We start from the raw sequence: 24,385 nt of genomic DNA, 5'->3' as shown, positions 1-24,385 counted from the left end.
TATGTTAAAATGAAAGTTCCAAGGCTCAGGGTGGGGAGGGGGCAGGCTCCAGGCAGGGAGAGGGTATGCAGGGAAGGGGACTCAGGGATAAAGGGAGACACATGGTGGGCAGAGGGGGATCATGGAGGGTTTCCATGAGCATCAGGAAACAGGAGGCTTATGGGGCCTTGAAGAACTGTGAGATTTGCCTAGTCTAAACTATTTAGGGGTGGTATCTCAGTGTAAAGAGGAATGGGTTTAAGCAAAGACATATGGGCAGACGTGGAAAGTATATGGATCTAGATTCAAACAGGAGAGAGAAAACTGTAATTTCAACAGAAAAACCTTTTTAAAAATTATAAATATGGGGATTGGAGTAACATAGGATTAGTGGGTAAGAACTCTAAAGAGAACTCTAAAGAAAATAGGAATAGAATATGTAAGGACCATCCACTACCCTCAGGGCTGAAGTACAGCACCCCAGAAAAAGCCAGTCCACCCTCAAGCTGAGGTCTAGACTTGGTTGGCACAGCGTAACTTGAAGAATAGCAGAGAAGTTGCTGGGGTGTCATGTGTTGGAAATCTGGCCTGTAGGGAGCCAGAGAAGACTATCACAGAAGGTGTCTCACTGGAGCACATTCCGTTAGCAACTGCTGGCAGCAAAGAGGGCTGGGGAAGCTGCTGGCCAGGTGTTGCAAGAGCCAGGCATTGGGGAAGCTGAAGGAGCCACCAAGAGAGCCCAGGAGAACCTGGAGGCAAAACCCAGGAGTGTGCCCTAGGAGCAAACAGAGGCCCAGAGAGCTTATGAAACCTTCCCAGGAAACTAGCAAAGCTAGAATTCAACTCAGGCCCATCTTTTCTATGTGTTGTTCTTCTGTGAACAAACAGTAGTACAAGATCCAGGCTGGGAAGGTTGCTCAGAGATGGAAGGAGCCTGTGCTCAGTAAAGTCAGTGAGGAAGGTCTCCTAGGGGAGGTGAGGCTTCAAATGGACCTCAGAGATCCGATTTGGTAAAGCAGGGAGAAAAGGGGAGGGAGTGGATTCCAAGCTGGCATTGCAACACAAGCACTTGGAACACTTGCCCACAGGTAAAAGTGGACCTGAGCTCCCATAGGACTCAGCACAACCAGGAGGGAGTATGACCGAAAACAGAAAGCAGGCAATGAGAAGAAAGCCAAAGAGAGAAGCACAGGAATCAGGGAAGTCCTCTTATGTCAAAGGCCTTGAATTTAAGCACATGTGAAATCAACACATTGTGAGAAAGCCAGAGCTCACAAATGCAGCATTTCTAGTACTCCTCAGTCACATGCCAAGCTCTCAGTGGAATGTAGGGAAGCAAACGCCAGCTTTGAGTTCAGACCAGAACTAGAGCTCCAGCTCCAGTGTTTAGCTCTATGTCCTGGGGCAAGTACCTTAATGTTTTTGAGTCTCAGGGCTCTGCACCCGCCAGGTGAAAACAATGCCACCACATCCTTGCAGGCTGATTCAGATGAAGTCCCTGGCAGAGAGACTGGCACAAGGCAGACCTGGAGTTTAATCAATGACAGCTTCCTTCTCCCTATTTTCACTCACTAGAGCCCTCCAGTCTCCTAAGACAGTGTGCCCTTGAAAATAACCTTTAAAATTCAGAAATGCCAGGATTCCTAAATCTGGTGCAACTAGGGAATGCCAGGGTATTCGCAGCATATAACTTCTTACTGAGATTCTGGCTATTGTGTTCATCACTCAGAAGGAAAAGCTCAGGTTCAGGGGACAGTCTTCGGCTGCATGGGCAAGTGGTGCCTTGAGGTGCTGTTTCCTACCCAGTCTCCACAGGGCAAATGATGCTGTTTGTTTTTTCAGGAGGAGAAGTCACCAAACCGCGGTTTGCTCAGTTCTTTCATGGAAGCCTGGCCAGTCTCACTATCCGCCCTGGCAAAATGGAAAGCCAGAAGGTGATCTCCTGCCTGCAGGCCTGCAAGGAAGGGCTGGATATTAATTCCTTGGAAAGCCTTGGCCAAGGAATAAAGGTAAGGCAGGAGCTGGCATCACCCCCAATAAGACAATGATTCATGATGCCCAGCCTGCGCAGTGCCAGTACACGCCGGGAGATGGAGCTTCCTGGAACGTTACACAGAAATGAGTCCATGGCAAAGGTGCGGCCACAAGATGGGGGGTCCAGGGGGAGATTAGTAACCATGACTTCCACAATGGACTTCTGCTGCCATCTTCCGAAACTCCTAGATCAAGCCCTTGTGTATGTCAGTCCACTACCCAAAAGCAGGCACATGTTCAATATCCACCTGGAGGAAGTTGTTGTATTTCATTTGTGCGTTAGTTGGCTGCTCTGTTGTTTATTTGGCTAAAGGAACTGAAGGATACAAGGATGCATTTCAAAAGCATAAAAAGTAAACACAAACTTAGGACCTTGTAAAATACAAATTAAAAAGGAAAGTGAAAACCTGGGTGGGGTAGAATTAGAAAGCAGGTATGGAGGTCATTCTGTCTTACATTGTTGCTTCAAGGCCCAAGAAACATGGGCTGGCGTGGTGGCTCATGGCTCACACCTATAGTCCCAGCACTTTGGGAGGCTGAGGCAGATGGATTACAAGGTCAGGAGTTTGAGACCAGCCTGACCAACATGGTGAAACCTCATCTGTACTAAAAATACAAAAATTAGCCAGGCATGGTGGCATGCACCTGTAATCCCAGCTACTCAGGAGGCTCAGGCAGGATAATCATTTGAACCCAGGAGGCAGAGGTTGCAGTGAGCCAAGATCGCACCACTGCATGCGAGCCTGGGCAATAAAGCGAGACTCTGTCTTAAAAAAAAAAAAAAAAAAAAAAAGAAGAAGAAACAAGAGTTCGTGATTGTATATTTTATACAAAACAGTTTTTTGCATGATTGTATTGTTTATGCAAAATAGAAATATTCAAGCGATCTCAGAGAAGCAAAGCTTCTCATGACTGAAGCTTCTCTCATTTTCTCACTTGAGAGAAGCTCCTCCTGAAGGGGGCAGGGAGGGATGTGACTGACTGTGGCCTCAGCAAGCACCTCGACAGCCAGGGTCACTTTCTAACTTCACCTGGACTTACAGAGTGAGCACATGTTGGTGCCGGCCCACGAGGTCCTGAATAAAGAGCAGAGCCAATATCACTGTAGCTCCCACTCAATCATAGTGGACCCCAGTGTGAAAAGACAATCCCTTGGCCTCCTCTGGAAGTTGGAACGGAACAGCCCATGCCTCCTGGAGCCCAGGACAGCCCCATGAAGCCCCAGCAGCTGTGAGGATTTCTGTCCTTGGTCATTTCCCCAGAGAATGTGACAGAAGCTGAGGTTTCTCAGCTGGCCTCACATCCCTGACCCAGCACTGCCCATGGGCAGCTCTGCTCTGCCCTGGGCCTGCCACTCCCGGACAGGGAGTCATCACTCCAACAGAAATTTCCAGATCAGTAGCCTACTGCTAGTCACGCTCTGGTGCTGGGTACCCTTGGAAAAGCTGGTGGTCTGAGAATATTCTTTAAATTGCAGCCACTTCCATAATCATTCCATGGACATGCTAGTATTCTGTTATAGGCTGGATTCTGAGATGTGAAAAGAAATGGCCTGAGGAACTCTGTGACCCAGGCAGACATTTGTAATCCAGTCGATGACTACCACAATGATTATGAACATTAACATTTACTGAGGGTCTCCCAAGTGTCAGACACTATTTGTTCTAAACGTTTTATGGGTATTGATTCCCAGAACACTCTCATGATAAAGGTACCGTAAATACTCCCATTTTGTACATGAGGAATGAAAGACTGAAGGAGGTGGGAACTTGCGTAGGATCCCAGAGTTAGTGATGAGTAGATTCAGTCCCACTCCAGAGATCCAGAACCTTGGAGAATGGCAGTCTGGGAAGGCTCCTTGGATGAGGAGATGAGGCCTGAGTAGAATGTTGAAGAATAGGTAGGAACCAGCTAGGAAAAAGGCAGGGGTGGAGAGGGGATGGGAAAGAGCGAAGTCATTCCAGGCATATCCAAAAGTGTGAGTGATGAGAGAGGGCTGAGGAATAGCACAGTATTCACTAGAACTTCAACAAAGCCAGTGTTATGAGTCCCAAACTGAAGGAGGAAAAAGGTGGAAAGTGCCAGAGAGGTAGGCAGAGGCCACATCAGAGGCCACCTATTAACCATGTTTAGGTGTTTACGTTTTTTTTTTCTTTTTTCTTTCAACAATGGGGAGCCACTGAAGACTCAGGCAAGGGAGCATGATCTCAGCATATGTGGGGTTTAGGATGCTCACTCTGGAGACTGGGGAAGATGGGAGGAGTACAAAAGTCATGGCAAGGCAAGATTGACTTTCCAGAACAACATTTAGCATGGATTAGATACACATAGTTGCTCTCAATAGCTAATCACTTGTCATTGCGCAAGCTCAAAAGACCATCTCATATGGGAAAGGCCAGTCTTGACGTACTGTTTGTGTTGCTTCCTTAGAGTTTTGTCAACCCAGTGATGCAAAAATCTATCCTCCTAGTGTCTTCTCTTTTTTTTATTCTAAATTTACTCTTTGCATCTGCATAGATCTTCTCTGCTCTGAACTGTTCCAGGCAGGCACAGTTTCAGGGTACTGGGCACCATAGAGCAAAAACACAAAGATGCTGGGCTCAAAAGTCATGCCTTTTTAAAATTATAAATTTAAGAACCATAGCAATTTCTACAGAGTAATCATAGCCTATGAAAAGAAGAGGTGCTAAAATAAGTGGCACAAAAAACTGTGGAGACTGAGGAGGCTAAGCTGACTTTTCAGGACACTCCCCGTTTATAACCAAGTCACTGCAAATGATCCTCTTCCATTCCTAGGGTGTGGCTGGTAAGAACTAGAGCACCGTTTGAGAAGTTAATAAGATGCCCAATTTACAGAGCACCCACTGGGGGCTATTTTATGTTCATTATCCCTACTTCTCACAACAAATTAAATACTATGAGCCCATTTCAAAACTAAGGGGACTGGGGCTCAGGGATTTGTCCAAAATCAGTTCATGCTCTTTCTTCCATACCAGCAACTCAGATTAGAAGACATTCTTCAAATCATTAAAACAAATGTCCTTCCTTTCCTGCCTCCCTTTACCCCTCATGTCATTTCTGAATCATGACTATTATTTTATTTGCCAGTTACTGCCCTCCTCCCACCTCTCTGGCTGGTCGAGGGAAGTGAGGCCCTTTTGTGATTACGGACATTCTGTCAGCTCACAGGGACCAGCCCATGTTTCTTGCTTTACCTGTCTTCTGAATCATGCCTATTTATGAATATTTCTCCAGCATGGCTAGAGTCCTAAAATGGTTTAGTGGCTGCTGTATTGTATCCGTATAAGATACTGTGGAATCACCGCATTCCTGAGTAATACTCTGTTAGGATTTACATAGCACAACCCCTGCCAATTTGTCACCTCCATCATGTGGAAGAGTGGGAAAGAGCAAGAACTTTAGAACTAGACACTCCTAGGTTCAGATCACTGCAGGAGGAAAAAGGTTGAAGGTGCCAGAGAGTTAGGTAGAGGCCACATCAGAGGCCACCTAGTAATCATGTTTAGGTGTTTATGTCTTTTTCTGTCAACTGATTATTTATTAGCTGGGTTACCTTGCGCAAGACACATTAATCCTTTAAGCCCAAATCTCTTGTGTATAAAATAATATCATTTATCTTGTAGTGATGTTGTAAGAATTTAATTATATATCTAAATATATTTATCTATATATATATATATTTTATATATTTAAATATATATTATATATTTTAGTATATACATAATATATCCTAGCAAACCTAAAAGACTCTCAACAAATCACAGTTCCCTTTTGTGACAGAAGAACTTCTAAAGTGGCAAATCTTCATCTGGCCCCACTCACAGAAATGGTTCAGCTGAATCTGTAAGTCAGAAAAATCAGAGTCCAAATTTTGACTCTGTTATTTACTTAATATGGACCATGGGCAGGCAGGTGTCAGAGGGAGCAGCAGGGTTCCTGTCAGGTCACAGCCAGCCTGCTCTCAAGGATCAGGCCAGGGCTTTGATCAGGGACTTCCCTGATGGTCCAGCCTGCTGGGATGCTGGAGATGCCAGTCAAACCTCTAAGAAAAGTCCCTAATAAGAAGACCATTCTGCAAGGGCTGTCTAGCACCTTCTTGGCTCAATGAAAGGCTATGGTCACAGCACAGATACCCAAGGGCGAGTGAGCAATGTCACCCTTTGCTGGGGCCCCTAGCATGCCACCATCTCCTGCCCTGGTACAGATGCAAGTACAAACAGGTCCCCTGTTTAATCAGACACCCACTCACAGAGCTGGGAATACCGCAGTTTAAAAAAAAAAACCACCACCACCACCCAAAACCTGCTCTGGAGGTTTTATTGACCCTGCAAGAACTATGCTGCTGGCTAGGCCAGTGCCCACCTTCATGCTCTGTGACAGACCTCCCAATGCTGTGGCACAGACCAGGGTATTAACTGGAGATCCAACACACTCACTCTCCTGGTCTCTTTCCATGTGGCTGCAGAGAGATTGTGCCCTCTGCTGGTTGCCACAGGATACTGCTTATCTGTCCCTCTAGAAGAACCTCTTGATTTTCCTATGCAGCCCTCATGTGAGGCTCAGAGACCAGCCTCCACTGCAGACCTGTCATCTACCTCATGCTTTTCATGTGCTAGACCCTGCAGAGATGCTGAGGAAGTCAGTAGCCCCTGCCCTTGAGGTGCTCACAATCTGCTGGAGGATGCAGACAGACAGACACACAGATAGTAACAGCACAAGACTCTGCTACAGGAGGATGGTGCAGGGGACAAGGCTGGAGAAGAGGGGCAGAAAAACCTTTTAAAACACAGATGGTATTTGTAGAACAAGGACCTTGAGTCTTCTCAAATCTGAAACTGACGACTTGTGAATACTTCAGAACTAATCATGACTCCCTAGCGTGAGGCAGCTCCAGGGATAAGCACTCTAAGCTGGTGAGGCCTTCCAGGCAAGAGAGATGCCAACTCAGACACTGACTGTGGCATCAACCATGCATATGCCTGGGGGCTCCAGGATCTAGCCCCAGAGAGTGGTGCTTATGGCCAGATGTCACGGCTCAGAGAGACAGCGCTCCTCAGGACTTGGAAGGACAGAAGAGAATTGTGTCACAAGGACACAAGAGCAGTGAAGGCTGGGGCACAAAGACTCAGTGCTGGCATAATTAAAATAGTAAGAATGATCATCCAAACTATCATATATTTAATATCTTGTAAGTGCTAGAAACTTTATATAATATATATATATATATATATATATATATATATATAATTTCATTTAAGACCCACACAGGTAGATATTAATTTCACCATTATTTAAATGAGGAAATGAAGTCTCAGAGGGGAAAGTAAATACTCCAAAGTGGTACTTTGTACTAGAACTGGAATATTACAGTCCACAAAGCCCATGCTCTTTTAAAGATGCCTTACGACCTGGGGGAAGTGAGAATCAGGCCTGGGAAGTGCTAAATTTTCCCAAACAGGCTAAGCTGTTACAGTAGCATATGATCCCCAAACCTCAAGCCTCACTGGCTTAACATGACAAGTTTAGTTTTCTCCTATACTCAGCTAGGGAGGTGGGGTGGGGTTTCTGCATAGAATGCTGCAAGCCACTGAAGTGGAGGAAAAAAAGAGGCTCGAGCATCTTACAGGGTTTTTCACTGCCTCAGCTCAGAAGTGCGACACCTCACTTCCTCTCCTGCCCATTGGCCAGAGATAGTCATGTGACTCTGGCCACCTGTGGCATAAGGTGGCTGAGAAGAGTAGCCTCTGCAATGCCTAGGAAGGAAAGGAAGACAGGGTTTAGTGAGTACTGATAATGACTCCCACAGAGCTTCACTAAAAAGACAAGTAAAAGAAAGAAGTCCCTTTGGGGAGTGACAGGAGATGGTAGTGAGTACAATGTAGGCTGGAGACCCTTCACTCATTCATCTAACAGGGTATTTTAGAACACTAAGGCTAAGTTCTGGGATTCAGGGATAAGAGGCTCATTCAGAGGTAAGAGGATACAATCTGTGTGCTCATGGGCTACTGTCCACTGTACTATAATAGTGGTGTTACCGTTTTGTAAGTGCTGTAGGAGAAAGGCACCAAAGCCCAGTGGGAACCAAAATGAGAGAAGCTGGGAGGCCTTATGAATAGGTAACAATGAAACACACATGTGATGATCAAAGGTGACAAAGATTGAGCTATCAATCCTATTGGCTAGGGGACACCATGTAAGGGATTTAGGTGGTTCAGTGTCACCAATAGTGCTCATGAGACATCCAACTCCTGTTTCAGTCCAGACACAGAACAGAACACCCTTATAAAGACATTCAAGTCAGATCAGGGAAAAGTTAATATACATTTTTCCTTAAACCTATGAAAAGATATACTCAGCTCCTCATACTAAGAAAAATATACATTAAAACTACACTAAGATGGCATTTATCATTTATCAGATTGGCAAAAGTCCTGACATCTGACGGCATACTGTGTTGCTGAGGAATTGAGAGAAGCTGCATTCATACCCTTGTGGAAGGAGTAAGCATTGATATAATCTCTAGCAATGAAGAAGTTGGCAACATTTATCCAAGTTAAAAGTGCATATACTCTTTGACCTAGCAATTTCACTTGTAGTGATGTATCCTACAGATGTGTTTGCACAAGATTATTTATTCTAACATTGTCAGTAAAAGATTAGAAATAACCAAAATGTCCATACTAGGAAACTGGTTTTAAAGATTACAGTTTATCTATACAATGGAATACTTATACAGCTACTAAAAAAGAATAAGGAAGCTTGTCATGTACTGATACAGAAAAAGCTCCAAGATATGAGCCAAGTAAAAAATAAAGTGTGATACATTATGTAATGAGATAGTTTTGATATAAGAAAGAAAAATAGAAATCTATATTCACTGATTATATATTTATAAGAATGAGTATAACTGTCAGTATAAGCTAAGTTATGCTACAGTAACAAATTATTTAATATCTAAGTGGCTTATACAACAACATTTTATTTATTGCTCATGCTTCATGTCCATTATAGATTGGCTGCAGCTCTGATCCATACCTCCCTCACTGTGAGATGCAAGCTGATGGACCAGCCCCTAATGGAATGTTGCCAGTTTCATGGCAGAGAGAAAGAGATGTGGCAAACCATGAGCTGGTTATTAAATCTTCCATAGGGTATGAATCAAACAATATTTCTGCCCACATTTAGCTGACCAAGCAAGTAACATGACCACTGCTGAGTGCAACGGGGCAAAAATGTATATCCTGCAGGGAAGGGTACCATAGTCATATGATCAAGCTTATTAACAATAGGGCAGACATGTATAAGTCTCTCATGGGAGGGGAAGCAACTAATTGTGAACAATAATACAATTTACCACTAAGAAACGAACATAATAGTGAGTACTTGTGGGATGTGACTGTGGAAACTGAGTGGATGGGAGATAGAAATAAGATAGCTACTTTTTACCTAGAACGTGTGTACATTTGAACCATGTGAATATATTAACTATTCAAAAGAGTAAATAATTTTAAGTTAGGTAGCTACTTAAAAAAGATCCATGTCTCCCTTTCCTGTGCCATGAGCATTCAATATATAATCTGAATTCACAGATATGTTTCTGATATTTTATCGATAGCATTTCCTAATAATTCTTGCTCAGAAGTGTGTCAAAGTCAGTAATTCAGGGCAGTACAAGGGCAGTTTTCCCTGCCTCATTCCAAGAAGAGTAACTGCCATGGGGACATGGAGAGGGCAAGAGTCTATGTCCAGCTTGAGTACCCAAGTGACTCAATGGGGAGAATCACCACTACATGGCCTTTGGCAAGTGTGGGATACCAGGGACTTGGGATGAAATGGATAGATAACAGGGCTGCTGGCAGATGTGTAAGCAGCAGGTGAGTGCAACTCATGGGAAACCAGTGTGTAGCACTCGAAAAGCAAGACAAAAAATTAGATCTGAGAAAGAAAACCATTAACTGAAAAATGAGCTTGAAGGTTGGAAGCTCAGAAGATAGGGTGTGGGTCAGAAAATGGAGTGCAAGATGAATTTGGGGAGCAGTTCAAGGTCAAAGACAAAGACAGTAAAAGGAGTCAACACGCAAGTTCTGAATGGTCCAGACCACCCGGTAGCACAGAGCATGGGCCACTGTTCGCCAAGGGCTGGGCTGTGAGAGCACCGTGGCTGGGTTTTCAATATTCAATCCTGTGGCTCAGACCGATATTACCAGGCACAGTTCCTGGAAAGACTTCATAGGAGAGGGCCACAAAGCCCACCAGAGAGTAGGAGGAACTGCTTGAGAGTTTAAACACTATCATTTATACACACAAATGGGTCACTGGCAGATGTTCTAGAGGTGTTTATGGTGACCTTTGGTGCCCTATATGGACAGGAAGTGCTCCCATAAAACCATGTACATCCTGACCATTCTCTTCCATGATGCTCACTTTTGTCTTCCAGTATCACTTCAACCCCTCGCAGTCCATCCTGGTGATGGAAGGTGATGACATTGGGAACATTAACCGTGCTCTCCAGAAAGTCTCCTACATCAACTCCAGGCAGTTCCCAACAGCGGGTGTGCGGCGCCTCAAAGTCTCCTCCAAAGTCCAGTGAGTGGACACTGATCAGCCTGGGGCCAACTGAGGCAGCAGGGTTGGTCCCTTGGGAATGTTCCCTTGCAAAATAGGATTTGCCTTTCTTCGGCTGTCCTCAACTTCTGCTATTCCTATGAGGATGCCTCAATGGATCTGTGTTCTTGTTTTCTTCTTAAGCAAGATGTTCTGTTGTTTTACCACCTTGAATCCACCTTTCTCATTTTATCCTGTTTCTTATCTAATGCCTTACTGCTTTCTATAAATTCTCAGAGAGCTGGGAATTTGAAGTGATCTGGGTATGGGTTTGAAATGTTCTGATTTAAGGGCACAGTGCCTGGTACATAGGAAGTGCTTGACAAATGTTTATTAAATTGAATTAAGTTAACCAACCCAGTTATGTAGAGTTCCTAAATCCTGTAGGTATGCCAGAAAAACAGAAGGCATGGTTCTTGTTTCCAGAGATCAGAGTTAAATTAGAGGATTACTGAAGGCTTTGGATAACTCACTCACTGACCTATCAAATCACTTCTCAGCCACAGTGGCTACCTTGGAGGGCTGCTAGGAGGGGGATCCCAGGAAAATTCCTGGAAGGTGGAGGTGCAGTCATGCGGCACCTAGAGTTGGAAGAAGGACTCAGAAAGAGAGGAACAAGGATGGGAAAGATGGGTCTGCTGACTGCCACATTGTTGGAGCCTGAGACAGGTGCCAGAAAAAAGCCTGTAGATGGTAGTTACATTCAATAGTTCTAGAACAATAGAGGAGTGCCCCACCATTACAGGCTTAGGGGTAGGAAGCAGGTACCTCCAGGTCAGTGCCACATTAGAGTGAAGATGAGAGAACAAACTGGCCTATGTCCTGCTGAGACCAGCCTTCTGCAAACTGAAGAAAGGTGAGGAGTGCTGTGGGGCTGGCCTGGCACAAGCAGGAGAAAACAGGGAAGAGGAGGAGGCCACCACAGCTCCCACATTTCACCCACCCATAGAAAAGGATAGAGTAGCTCAGCATGGAATCCATCCAGACTATCCTTTCCTCGGGAACTTTCCCAAGGCGTGTAAAGTGATGGCTGTCACCAGCTGAACCCCACCTAGCACTCCCAGAGCATCTGCCTGGCTCTGGGGTCCCCCAGTTTAACCTACATTTAGATGACCAGGGGAGAGGGCTAATGGCATAATGCCCCCATGAGGTCTGACGAGAGGTTCAAATCAACCACTGTTTACTGAGCTCAAACCATGATGCAAGCTCTGGTCAGCTTCTTTTCTATACATGTCTGCATTTAATCCTTTACTGTAGGACAATATTATTGTTATCCCCATTGTATAGATGAAGAAACTGAGGTTCACAGGAGTCGAGTGCCTTGTCCACATTTACCCAGCCCAGAAGTGTCAGAACCAGGCCATGGATCCTTGTCTGTCTCAGACCTCACTCTTGTGGCCACACCATTTCTGCCTCCCAGATAATTGTGTGGCAGTGTATCAGGAGAAAGGAGGGTGAATATGATAGCACTTTGCTCTTACACCTAGAAAAGGCACACGTGTGTGATATCCACATAGAGTCATATCATATAAGCTGACGCAGGAGAGTTTAGCCCTGGGGTCTCAATTAGCAAGATGGCTGTAACCGACCAGGTAGACAACAATTTGCTTACCAAATACTAAAGCATATAACAAGCAGTTGCTATCTAATTAATGTTGCCATTGATTACTTTGTTAAAGGATAATGAAAGGTTTCATGGTTACGTGTTGCGCGTATAGAAAATTCCTATTTCTCTCAGGAGCCAATTTTTCAAGTCCCTAGATCACTAGTGGTTTTGATTATAATGTGGCTTTACATTTGAATGTCTGTTGACATCCTCAGAGAGACTCTTAGGCAGTCAGGATGCCTGGTTAAGAACTGGAGGTGGCAACCCTTTATTCCTGGCTGTATGACAGATGGTTGAATTGCTTGCTCATCAGTGCTATGACCGAGGCTGTTTTCCTAGGTGCTTTGGGGAAGACGTATGCATCAGTATCCCCGAGGTAGATGCCTATGTGATGGTCCTGCAGGCCATCGAGCCCCGGATCACCCTCCGGGGCACAGACCACTTCTGGAGACCTGCTGCTCAGTTTGAAAGTGCCAGGGGAGTGACCCTTTTTCCCGATATCAAGATTGTGAGCACCTTCGCCAAAACTGAGGCCCCCGGGGATGTGAAAACCACAGGTACAGGTGCATTTGAGTTTGTGGGGAAGGTGGACTTTAATTTTTTTACAGCCATGAAAACATACTTCAGAACAACAGCGTTGTTCATGTAATGTATACATGGCATAAATGTATACATGGCAGCATAATGTATTATAGCAAAACAGACAAAGAGCTACAAACGAAAAGAATATGAGGGGAATGGATGGTTTAGCAATGAGGGATATGAGGTTGGAGGGAATGCATTTGTGCTAAGTGGTAAGTGAAAAAATGCAAGACACAAAGTTACATAGTACTTACACATAGAATGATCTCAACCATTTAAGAAAAAAAAAAAAAAAAAAAACATAGAAAAATGCCAAGAAGGACACACACCCTATGCTAACAGGGTTATTCTATGCTAATGGTTATTCTTTGAGAAGCATAGTGAGAGCCAATTTGTTTCTGCTTCCCTTCCCTTTCTGCAATTGCAAAAATGTTCTATAGTGGGCATATATTATTCTGATAATCAGAAGAAAAGCTAAAGACATATAAAGAAAAAATATAGCTGCATCTTTATATATACACCATAAAAGTTAGGTCTCATTCAGTAATATTACTGTAAGCTCTCAGAAAACTTTTAAGTTGTTATTTCCAACAACTTCATTATTGGAAAGGTTTTTCAGTGAAAGAGGAGTAATTTGAATTATCTACCAAAGGAAAACAGTTACACTGAAAGCTATAGTATATGCCGCGGGAGGGGAGGAGAAGAGAAGGAAGGAAACCGGAAAAGGAGTAAGGGAGGGAGGGAAGAAAACCTCCCTTTTGTTACTCTGAGGGAGGGGGGAAATATACATTTAAGAAGTGTCCTTTGCTTCCTCTTCCAAGAGAATATTGTCAACTCTCTCCTCCCCCTCCAAAAGCCACTGCTAATGATACGCTGGTGCCTCTGGTCCTGAGTCCCCGAAGAGCTGCTGTTCTAATAATCCTAATTACCTAGTGACTTAAACCACCCTGGTCCCTAGTGAATGGGGTACTCAAGAGACAGCCCTTCTTAGCTCATAAAAAATAGATGGTGTTTTACCACCTGTCCGGGCAGGGCAGTTCCCTAGTCACAGGCCAACGTGCATTAGGTTGTGTGATCGTCCCTTTTCCCCCGTTCTCATTTGTGGCTAAAATCAGACAGAAATAAAGAAAAGCCTCTGACTTCAGTGGTTGCGGGCCATGACCCAAGTGTCTGGATTTGCTACATCTGACACCAGCAAACAGGCAATGCAGGGAAGAGCAATTATCTGGGTTCACATTTCATCTTCTGTTTATGAGAGGTACAGGCAGAGCACATAGTCAAGTGTCCAAGGGCTATTATTAGTGCCTTTAAATTTTTACTCCTATTGTTGTTGGAATGGTCATTATTATGGATATCTTAAACAAGTAGGATAATGGCATTTGCCACCAGGCCTCAGTGACTGGCTTCAGCATCATCTGCTGCCCCCACTGACACTCTTTATGCTGTCAATACCAAAGACAGGAGGTTCCCCCAACATGTGCGCGCGCGCACACACACACACACACACACCACACACACACACACCCCTTCCTCACGCTCTGTTAGTTCACACCTCTGCTCTGCTCTTGGGCTAGAAGGTCCCTTTCCTTCCCTGTCCCTTGATTCCTGGCAAATAACTCTGCCTTCAGCACCTACCCAAGAAGGCTCTCCCACCACCACCATTCTGACACTCCCACCCAACTGCTGGTGCTTCCCTCAGCACACATTTTTTAGCCCTTGGTGGTGATTTTCTGTTTATTAAACCAGACCAGGAGACCCCGAGGGCTCATCCATGGCCAATTTGCCTCTGGGTCCCTGAACCCAGCACACTCCCTTCTACACAGTGGGAATCCAGGAAACTGCAGATGGAAGAGAATACCCATAGTGAGAGAGCCATGAGAAAATGGCAGCCGTGACACACTCCCTACCTCAGGGAGCTCTCAGTCAGCCACAGTGGGAGGTAGGAACAAGGGCAATATGACCAGACCTGACAAGAAGTCAACAAAAAGCCTGGAAACTGTGAGAAGGCCATTTGAAATAAAGATGCACATACAGCATTGCTAATTATAGACCCTGTCTTAAGCGTATGTTATTGTACTTTTAGATTTTGCTGATTATACATGAAACCATTGTGATTGACAAGTATTTAAAAATTAAGATAAAGAAATTATATATAATAATATATAATATATACCTAGTGAGAGCAAAAATATTTTTGGTATCATTTAAAAACTTAAGGCCGGGCGCGGTGGCTCAAGCCTGTAATCCCAGCACTTTGGGAGGCCGAGATGGGCGGATCACGAGGTCAGGAGATCAAGACCATCCTGGCTAACACGGTGAAACGCCGTCTCTACTAAAAAAAAAATACAAAAAACTAGCCGGGCGAGGTGGCAGGCGCCTGTAGTCCCAGCTACTCCGGAGGCTGAGGCAGGAGAATGGCGTGAACCCGGGAGGCGGAGCTTGCAGTGAGCTGAGATCACGCCACTGCACTCCAGCCTGGGCGACAGAGCGAGACGCCGTCTCAAAAAAATAAAATAAAATAAAATAAAAAATACAAACTTAAAAGATAATTATTTAAAATAATCCATCTTTAGTGAATTTTTTAAATTTCTATTTTAATAAATGTTTTATAACAAAGTATATTTAGTCCACTTTATAAATAAATAAATATACTTAATTAAATTATCTCTCTTCATAATTTTTTCAGTAAAGGAGTGCAAGATCAAAACCACTTGAAGACAACTAGCCTATCAGTGAGATGGGGATAGTAATAGTACTCCCTTTAATGTCTATTAGGATTATATTTCCACATGCCTGGCACATAGCACATACTTCATAAATACCAATCACCTTCTTAAGATGGGATTTTAATTTAGGACTGCCAAACTCTGCCCGGCATTCAAACACTCACACATTTCTTTGGGAAATTTGGAGTCATACAATTAGGCAAGGACAACTTGACTGACCAACATGCTAATGTGCTCCCCTGGGAGCACATTAATTAATTATATTAATTTATCAAATATTGATTATTGGTTATATCATATTGACTTGTTTATTAATTAATGATTCAGCTCCATTTGAGCAAGGTTTAGTAATAACTAGTCCATGCTAGTTCCTGGGTTAGACACTAAGGATTCAATCATAAAAAGATAGTGCTTCTGCCCTTCAGAATCTCGGGTGGTTGGGGAGACAGACACATTAGGACCACGTGGAGAAAGCTATGAGAGCATGGTGGAAGGCCACTTATCTCTCCCCAAATGAGAGCTATTGCTTATTGAGCACCTACAATGTGCATTGGACACTGTTTTCAATCATCTCAAGACCCTTGCCTTCCTTACAGATGAGGAAACTGAGTGGTAGGTAGTTCCTCTAACACTATGCAGCTTCTCAGTGGCAGAGCTGGTATTCAAATCACATCTTTTGGCTACAGTATTCATGCTCTTCCCACTAATTCATGCTACGCAACCTCAGGGCCGCCTGGACATCTGAGCAGTGGATGTGGTATTTGGGATCACACAGACACTGCTCCTGACCCAGCCTTAACCTGGGGTGCAATAACAGAGGAGGAAGATGATTAGCAAGGACTGTTTTTTGAGCTGTCCTTCATGCCTGCGTTTCCCGTGTCTGTCTTCCTACAGCCCCCAAATCAGAAGTCTTAGAGGAAATGCTTCATAACTTAGATTTCTGTGATATTTTGGTGATTGGAGGGGACTTGGACCCAAGGCAGGAGTGCTTAGAGCTCAACCACAGTGAGCTCCACCAACGACACCTGGACGCCACTAATTCTACTGCAGGCTACTCCATCTACGGTAAGGCCACACTCAGCCCCCTTTGCCCCAAGGGTGTCCTCTTAGAATGTCCTTGTCCAGGGAGACATGAGTGAGACTGCACCTGTGAAGGAGCACTGTGAAGCCCCAGGGACCAGTTGGAGATCCTTAGCCTCAAGCATAGATTTCTAGACCCTCCTCTGGCAAGTTACTCAAGCATCTTGGGGACCAGCCCCACATTTCCACTCCTGGGGAATTCTGTAGAAGCTGGGTGGATGCCTTCTCTTACAATGTTTGATTTCAGCAACTGTCACAGCAACATCTGGAAGATTGAGGCAGTCTGTATGGAAAGCTTGTGCATCAGTGTAATTTTGGCCCCTTAGAGTTTCTGCACATTGTCTGCCCAACATATCTTGAGCTCTTACCCTCAACAAATTTACAAGACCCGCGAGGTCTCGTACCACAAGCCCCAGCCTGTCTCCTCTCTTCTCTTCCTCCCCCTTTTCTGCCTTCTGATGACAAGTGTGGTCTCTTGGCACAGGTGTGGGCTCCATGAGCCGTTATGAGCAGGTGCTACATCACATCCGCTACCGTAACTGGCGTCCAGCTTCCCTTGAGGCCCGGCGTTTCCGGATTAAGTGCTCAGAACTCAATGGGCGCTACACTAGCAATGAGTTCAACTTGGAGGTGAGTGGGTCCTGCCATTGTTAGGGAAGCCAAGGCTCACCCATTCCCTCATCATTCATTCAGAACTGCTGTAACTGGCTCACCTGCCACTCCTGGGTCAATAGCCCCTCTCTCCACTCTTCCCAGGTCAGCATCCTCCATGAAGACAGAGTCTCAGATAAGGAGCATGTCAACCACCTGATTGTGCAGCCTCCCTTCCTCCAGTCTGTCCATCATCCTGAGTCCCGGAGTAGCATCCGGCGCAGTTCAGGTAGGGTGCCCAAGGGGAGGGACCCTCAGGACACAGGTGGTCATTGTGACTCAAGACTATCTACTCAACAGACAGTTATGTTGTAGCAAACATAGGTGCCCAGAACTGAGGGAGGGAACGCAGCAACGGAGAAAATGTGCCCTGGCTCTGAGACACTCACACCCTCAATAGGCAGTCAATAAGTAAACAAGAAGTTACACAACACACATAATAGCAGAGGTCACTACAAAGGGCTGGGACAAAATTTCAGGCCCAACTCAAAACTATTTCCGGTATGAAGCTTTCCATGAGCCCTTTACACACACACACACACACACACACACACACACACACACACACGTATGCACCATATTGCAAAGTCCTCTGCCTACATTTCTGTTTGAGCATTTGCCATATTGTGTTACCATCTGGTGAGCACTTGTATCTGTCTCTACTAAACTCTACAGTGCTTGGCTCTGTGGAAATTTCTTTATAATTTGAGGGGTAAAGCCAGGAATAAAAGAGAATTTGCATTTAATGAACACCTATACTGTGCCTATGTGGAAACTTACCGATCAATTTAATTTACACCTATTACTCTTAGGACAGGAATTATTATGTCGATTATAGAGGTGATGAAAATGAAGCCCAGACAGGGTAAGGTGCTGCTCTAGAGTTCTACAGCTGGAAAGTGGTAGGGCAGACTTTATCCTATGCATGGATGTTTCATTCATGCTCCCTCACAAGAATGAGCTAGGCCTTTGTTCACCATGTCATGGGAGTTTCTTCCTTGTTCCAGTGGTCCCAAGCATTGCCACGGTGGTCATCATCATCTCCGTGTGCATGCTTGTGTTTGTCGTGGCCATGGGTGTGTACCGGGTCCGGATTGCCCACCAGCACTTCATCCAGGAAACTGAGGCTGCCAAGGAATCTGAGATGGACTGGGACGATTCTGCGCTGACTATCACAGTCAACCCCATGGAGGTGATCCCCATGCAGGGCTGGGAGTTCTGGGTGGGCGCTTCTCCCTCCACCCAGCTCAACCCTTCCTATGCCTAAAGCCGCCCCATACCAGCCGCCTTCTGGAAGCCCTGCCCCATCTAGTCCAGCTCCACTGGTTCTTCCTGCCTCTGAGCTCCTCTAGCCCTCTCAGCCTGAACAGACCATACCTTCCCACCAACTACATTCTCTGATTTAAAATGTATTCATTGCTCTTACCCCACAAACAGAACCAGAAATTTTGTTAAGGCAAGCAAACACCACGAGGTGGCTATGCCTCGTTTCCCCCACAGTATTTAGCTCAGAGCTAACTAACCCTTAGGGACTCAGTACTGAAGTTTTGATTAACTAACAGTGCAAATTAGATGGCTTTGCTCCATACTGCCTGAAGAGTTCACTCAAAGGCTTGGAACAGATTAAAAGAAAAATATAGCAGCAATGCCTGCCATATATTGAGCCTCCATTATGCCAGATACTGTATGGAGTGCTCTATATACACCACCTCATTGAATCTTCCAAAATCCTATAAAATAGGAGTTATCATCTTCATTTACCAAGGTGAAAACCAACTAAGAAAAAAAGTAACATACTCAAATTAACACAGCCAATAGTCAAATTTAAGGATGTCTGATTCTAAAGTCCATATCTTTCCAATTAGCCAACAGCCCCCAGAATCTATCCATGAGTGTCAAGCAAAGCCCTCTACATCATGCCCTTTGCCCATGGGTTCTGGGTGATGATAGACGCAGGCTTAGAAAAGGTAGGGGAAGATGATTATCCCAGCCTGGTCCCCAGTTTCCACCTCAGCTGGCCTCACACTCCAATTTCAAAGGCAGTGTGCTGATGTGGCTCAGTTTCTCCAAGCATGTGCTGTAGGTAAAGTGCTGAGCTCAGTGCTATACAGACTCCAGAATTTCCACCTTCAAAGAGTTGAGACTTGAGTCTAGAAAACGAGACCACTATACCTGGAGCGGTCTGAGGACAAGGCAAGAGTGCGCCTAACAAGGGCCAACCTTGTGATGCCAAAAGTCAATAAGCTTGAGGAGGAAAAGCCTTCAGGACTGCAACAATCAGGGAAGATTCCTTGAAGGAGGTTGGCCTGGGGGAGGCCTTGAAGAGTGGGTAGGATTTGGGGTAAGGTAGAAGGTAGGAGGTAAAAGACAATTCCTAAGAAGTGTCAGGGAAGGGGGTGGGTAGCCAAACAAGGAGAAACAACTTTTATGACCTGGTTCATCAACGCAGAACATAAATCCAGAAATAAAATTTTGCTGGAATTATCCAAAAGCTGGAGTGAGGGAGAATTGGACTGGAAAGGAAGGGGTACAGCCTGAGGTCACAAGTCAGGGGATGAGCAGCAAGCATGGAAAGTGAGGACCAATAAATTTGTCCTTTCCAAAGGAATATTTTTGAGGGGAAGCATACCTGAGTCTTTGCTTAAAATGCCTTCTGCTCCCAGGGACATTGCATGCACACTTGGAAAAGAGACACAAGATCAAATGCCATCCTCTCACTGAGAAGCAAACACTAAGGCTTGGACAGCTCCATTTAAATAGGCTCCAGAAATGCCTGAAAACAAGCCTTGGCCTGAAAGTTTCAGTAAATGATAGATAGGATTGGCTCCAATGTCCAGCCCATCATTTATACCCAACAGTCTACCTTGAGTTCGTGCCTTGGAATTTGCTGCTATTTCAGGCTTTTGCCTTGAACCTTCTAGCTTCCTTTTTATCAGAAGACTTCCCTTCCAGGAAGTCTGCCTCCAGGCTGAAGAGTTTGGCACTAAGAGAAGAAATTCCAAGGGGCCCTAAATGTTTCCTTAATGGATGGAGAAACATAAGCTCCAAAGTGGCCTCTGTTCAGCCCCTGACGAGAATTTCCTTTCTCTCCTTGATATCCAGAAGCATGAAGGACCAGGGCACGGGGAAGATGAGACTGAGGGAGAAGAGGAGGAAGAAGCAGAGGAAGACATGAGCTCCAGCAGTGGCTCTGATGACAGCGAAGAGGAGGAGGAGGAGGAAGGGATGGGCAGAGGCAGACATGGGCAGAATGGAGCCAGGCAAGCCCAGCTGGAGTGGGATGACTCCACCCTCCCCTACTAGTGCCCAGGGGTCTGCTGCCCAGCCCACATGTCCCTTTGGTAAACCCTGACCCAGTGTATGCCTACGTCTATCATACCTCACCTCTGATGTCTGTGACACGTCTGGGAAGGCCTTCTCCAGCTTCCTGGAGCCCACCCTTTAAGCCTTGGGGACTCCCTGTGTCTCATCCATGGGGAAGTTCCAAGAAGCCCAGCATGGCCATCAGTGGGGACTTTAGGGTAGACTTTGTCCTGTAGCCCCCACTTCTGCCCTAAGCTCCCCAGCATCCTGTCTACCTGTCTGCAGAGTCTGCCTTTGCTTTTTCCTGCAGGGAAGAACGTCCACCTTTGTGTCACTCACCTCCCCAGGCTCAGAGTCCCCAAGGCCCTGGGGTTCCAACTCACTGTGCGTCTTCTCCACACAGACCAGCAGGTCCTCCTATGCTGACTCCAGGTTGCTTCACACAGGGAGAGTGGTTGGAGCTTCACACACCTAAGGTCTTAGTGCTTAACAGCTTAAAGGAAAGTCCTTGTTGAGGCAGAACTAAGTTCACAGGGAAAGGTACACACACTCTCTCTCTCTCTCTGTCTATTTAGTTCCCCAGCTGGGAGAGCCTTTCCCTTTGCTTCTTTCTGAGGCCACATAAGCTTATAAGAAAAGTCCTAAACCAAGAATAGGTCCTTGGCCACAAGCAGGGCCTGATCCCCCATCAGAGCTATCTGAGCCTGCCTGCCTGGGTACCTGCTGCAACCATGCAGCTGCCCTGCCAGGGGCGCTCACCACACAGAACTGCAGGGCCGGGGAGGCATTCCACACAGGCACTGCCCCAGGCGATAGCCACAACAAGCCTAGAGCCAGGAAGCAGAAGGAAATGCTAATGAGATCACACACAGGCTTCGTGGTGGGTGCAGCAGGGGTGGCTGGGCTCTCCCAGGACAGAGGGGACCCTGAGGTTGACAAGGCTCTCACCACTCAGCCTCATGGTCCCTTATCTCCTATTTTACACTCTTTTCCCCCTTGAGAAAATACACGCTTTCCGGATGTATTAGAAATGCACGAGCTCCACCAAGTCTACAATGAAAGTTTGAAATTTAACTGCAAGGAATTAGAAGCATATTTGCAATCATTGCAGCTTCTTCTTTCTTCTGCTCATAAAAGGAGGAACACTTTAGATAGAGGGCAAATATATCTGAAAACCTAATTTCTTTTTTTTTTGATAAGGAAATCTTTTCCATCTCCATCCTAACATGCACAACCCGTGAAGAGAATTGTTTCTATAGTAACTGGTCTGCGATCTTTTGTGGCCAAGAGAATAGCAGGCAAGAATTAGGGCCATGACAGAATTTCCACGAAGCTCTGAGAACATGTTTGTTTCAAATGTCTCAGGTTCCTCTTTGTCCTCAATGTGTACGATCTGTCCCCATCCTTCATTCCTCCCAAAGCTCACACCAATTGGTTTGGCACAGGCACGAAGCTGGTCCCTAGTTAAGTGGCATTTATGTTAAGAAAAAAATAGTTCAGAATATCAGCCTTTTTCGTTGTGTCATCAAAACAGCTTAAGAAGGGGACTACTGCCAATGTCCTCTAGTCTGACCTCCACCCAGGGAGGACCCATGGCAGGCCTTTTCAACTTTCTGATTCATGAGGATGACCTTGTGCAGCTTTTCCCACCTCCTAAAGTGTTTTCTGCATCTGTTCCTTCCTTTGGACCTCACAACAAATCCTGTGAAGTAACTGAGACATCTGTTGTTAGACACATTTTTGTGATGAGTAAACTGAGGCTTGGTGATTCAATGTCTTGTTCAGAGTCGTTAAAAAGTATAGACAAGCCCAGACTCCCCAGTTCCACTCCTGTTCCAGGATTCTACTTAGGGGTCATAGGTATGCACCTAACAGACACTGCTGCAAACCTACTATGTGCTAAGCATTCTACCAACGGCTGTGAGAAAAAGAAAAGCTGAATAAGATAAGCTCCTCCCCAACAGAGGACTTTATATTTGCAGAGGGGAAATAAACAGGCCTAGAAATTACACAAGAGGCAAATGAAGTTCCGAAAGAGGAAAAGTCACAGGAGAGGAAGGATGCGGTCACAAACTTAACCAGTGCTCTTGTTTTCCCCTTCTTAGAGAAAAACACCAGGAGAGGCTGGGGTTTTGTATTCGTTGGATGGAAATAGATATTTCTCCTGGGAATTCTCCCAACCAAATAGCCCTTTTCTATTAGGCTGTGTCTGTACATCCACAAGAGGAAAGTCTGTAGGACTGATTAGTTTTCACGACCCCATTTAAATAAAAAAAAATTCTTTAGTTGGGCATTTAGGAGCTACTGAATTCTCCCAAAATTGTGGCAGCAAAAAGAACATTTCATATGCTTAAAACCCATTCCTTTTGAATTAGATTTTGATTTTAAATATTTAAGTCGAGTGTTTGTGAGAACGCTTTTCTCTTTGCTCAGTCTTTTCGGTCTGATTGGGTAGGGAAGGTGTTCCTCATGCTCTCTGGGTGGCTGCCTTATTCACAGTTGAGAGAGCTGTTAGGTAAAATCTTTATATGTTTTGGGGTTTTTGGTAGGGGGGTAGCAGGTAAAAGTGGCCCATGGCTAGGGCAGCAATGATGAATAATTTGAGGAAGCATTTGGTTAGTGGACTCATTTGCAGAGAAACAGTGGTGACAACAAATCAGAGCCATTTCCCTCAACTCTGGCTACGAGAGGTCATTCTCTGCATATCAGCTGCAAAGATCAGGCACTTGAATGAATCCGCTGGGTCGGCAGGCATTGGTCATCTTCGCAACACCCTCTTCCTCACCGTGGGTGAGAACAAGACAGGGGTGGTTATATCCCAGTAACAGAAGCTTTGGGAGGTATCCAGGTGAGCAGGGTAACGTGGCTTGCCCTCCCCCAGATATTCTGATCCCAAGGAAAATGTGTCATTAATCAGTCTGGCATTTTCCACCGTCCATATGCTGGCATCCAAGAACCAAAACCCCTGAAGGCCTAGACACCCTGTAACCCCTCACTCAGATGTTGGCAGCCAGGTGGATACAGGCTCCTGTCCAGGAGGAACTGCTGACTGGTTTGGCCACAGCCCAGTTCATTGCCCGTCTTGCCAAGTGGACAACCAGATTCTGCCTTCCTGAGCTTGAAAATAGGCTACAACTCTCAGGTGATTCAGACGACATGGAGAAGTTGGAGGAGAAGATTGGAATGGTTAAATCCCAGTGCAGAATGAGTTGCTTCAGTGGAGTAAAGCAACCAGCTAATTGGTAGCCTGCCTTAAAAAATACTAAACATATATCATCATACATTTGATCAAATGCTATAAGCCTAGCCAAGGCCCAAATTCATCTAGATACCAAAAATGTGATTTCAGTGAAATCTCTTTTCATTACCACTTTCTTTTGTTACTGTTTGTTTGTTTTTTGAGCCGGAGTCTTGCTGCTCTGTCACCAGGCTGGAGTACAGTGGCGCAATCTCGGCTCACTGCAACCTCCGCCTCCCAGGCTCAAGTGATTCTCCTGCCTCAGCCTCCCGAGTAGCTGGGATTACAGGCATCCACCGCCATGCCCGGCTAATTTTTGTATTTTTAGTAGAGACAGGGCTTTGCCATGTTGGCCAGGCTGGTCTCAAACTCCTGATCTCAGGTGATCTGCCCACCTCAGCCTCCAAAGTAATGAGATTATAGGAGTGAGCCACCGCACCCACTCCTCATTACCACTTTCTTGAATTTACTCAATCATCCTATCAAGCAGGGTCTAGACCAACATCTTTGCATTTAATAAAGGCTATCCTTTGTACACATGGACCATCCAGTGAGAGGGCT

At 45.3% G+C, this 24,385-nt stretch overlaps 1 protein-coding gene across 1 annotated transcript in view; it reads left to right on the top strand.

Annotated features, from left to right (window-relative positions):
- CLSTN2 (calsyntenin 2) overlaps positions 1-21,526 on the top strand; it is a 625,554-nt gene extending 604,028 nt beyond the window's left edge. The window contains exons 10-17 of the mRNA XM_033212488.1: positions 1,822-1,988; positions 10,472-10,620; positions 12,584-12,801; positions 16,447-16,617; positions 17,117-17,262; positions 17,389-17,512; positions 18,291-18,475; positions 20,386-21,526. Of these exons, the coding sequence (XP_033068379.1) occupies positions 1,822-1,988; positions 10,472-10,620; positions 12,584-12,801; positions 16,447-16,617; positions 17,117-17,262; positions 17,389-17,512; positions 18,291-18,475; positions 20,386-20,586 (1,361 nt within the window). The 3' untranslated portion in view covers positions 20,587-21,526. The remainder of the gene's footprint in view (positions 1-1,821; positions 1,989-10,471; positions 10,621-12,583; positions 12,802-16,446; positions 16,618-17,116; positions 17,263-17,388; positions 17,513-18,290; positions 18,476-20,385) is intronic.
- The last annotated feature ends 2,859 nt before the right edge of the window (positions 21,527-24,385 follow it).

Source organism: Trachypithecus francoisi, unplaced genomic scaffold, assembly GCF_009764315.1.
Source record: "Trachypithecus francoisi isolate TF-2019V2 unplaced genomic scaffold, Tfra_2.0 Lachesis_group0, whole genome shotgun sequence".
Classification (NCBI taxonomy): domain Eukaryota; kingdom Metazoa; phylum Chordata; class Mammalia; order Primates; family Cercopithecidae; genus Trachypithecus; species Trachypithecus francoisi.
This window is presented reverse-complemented; position numbering and strand designations above follow the sequence as displayed.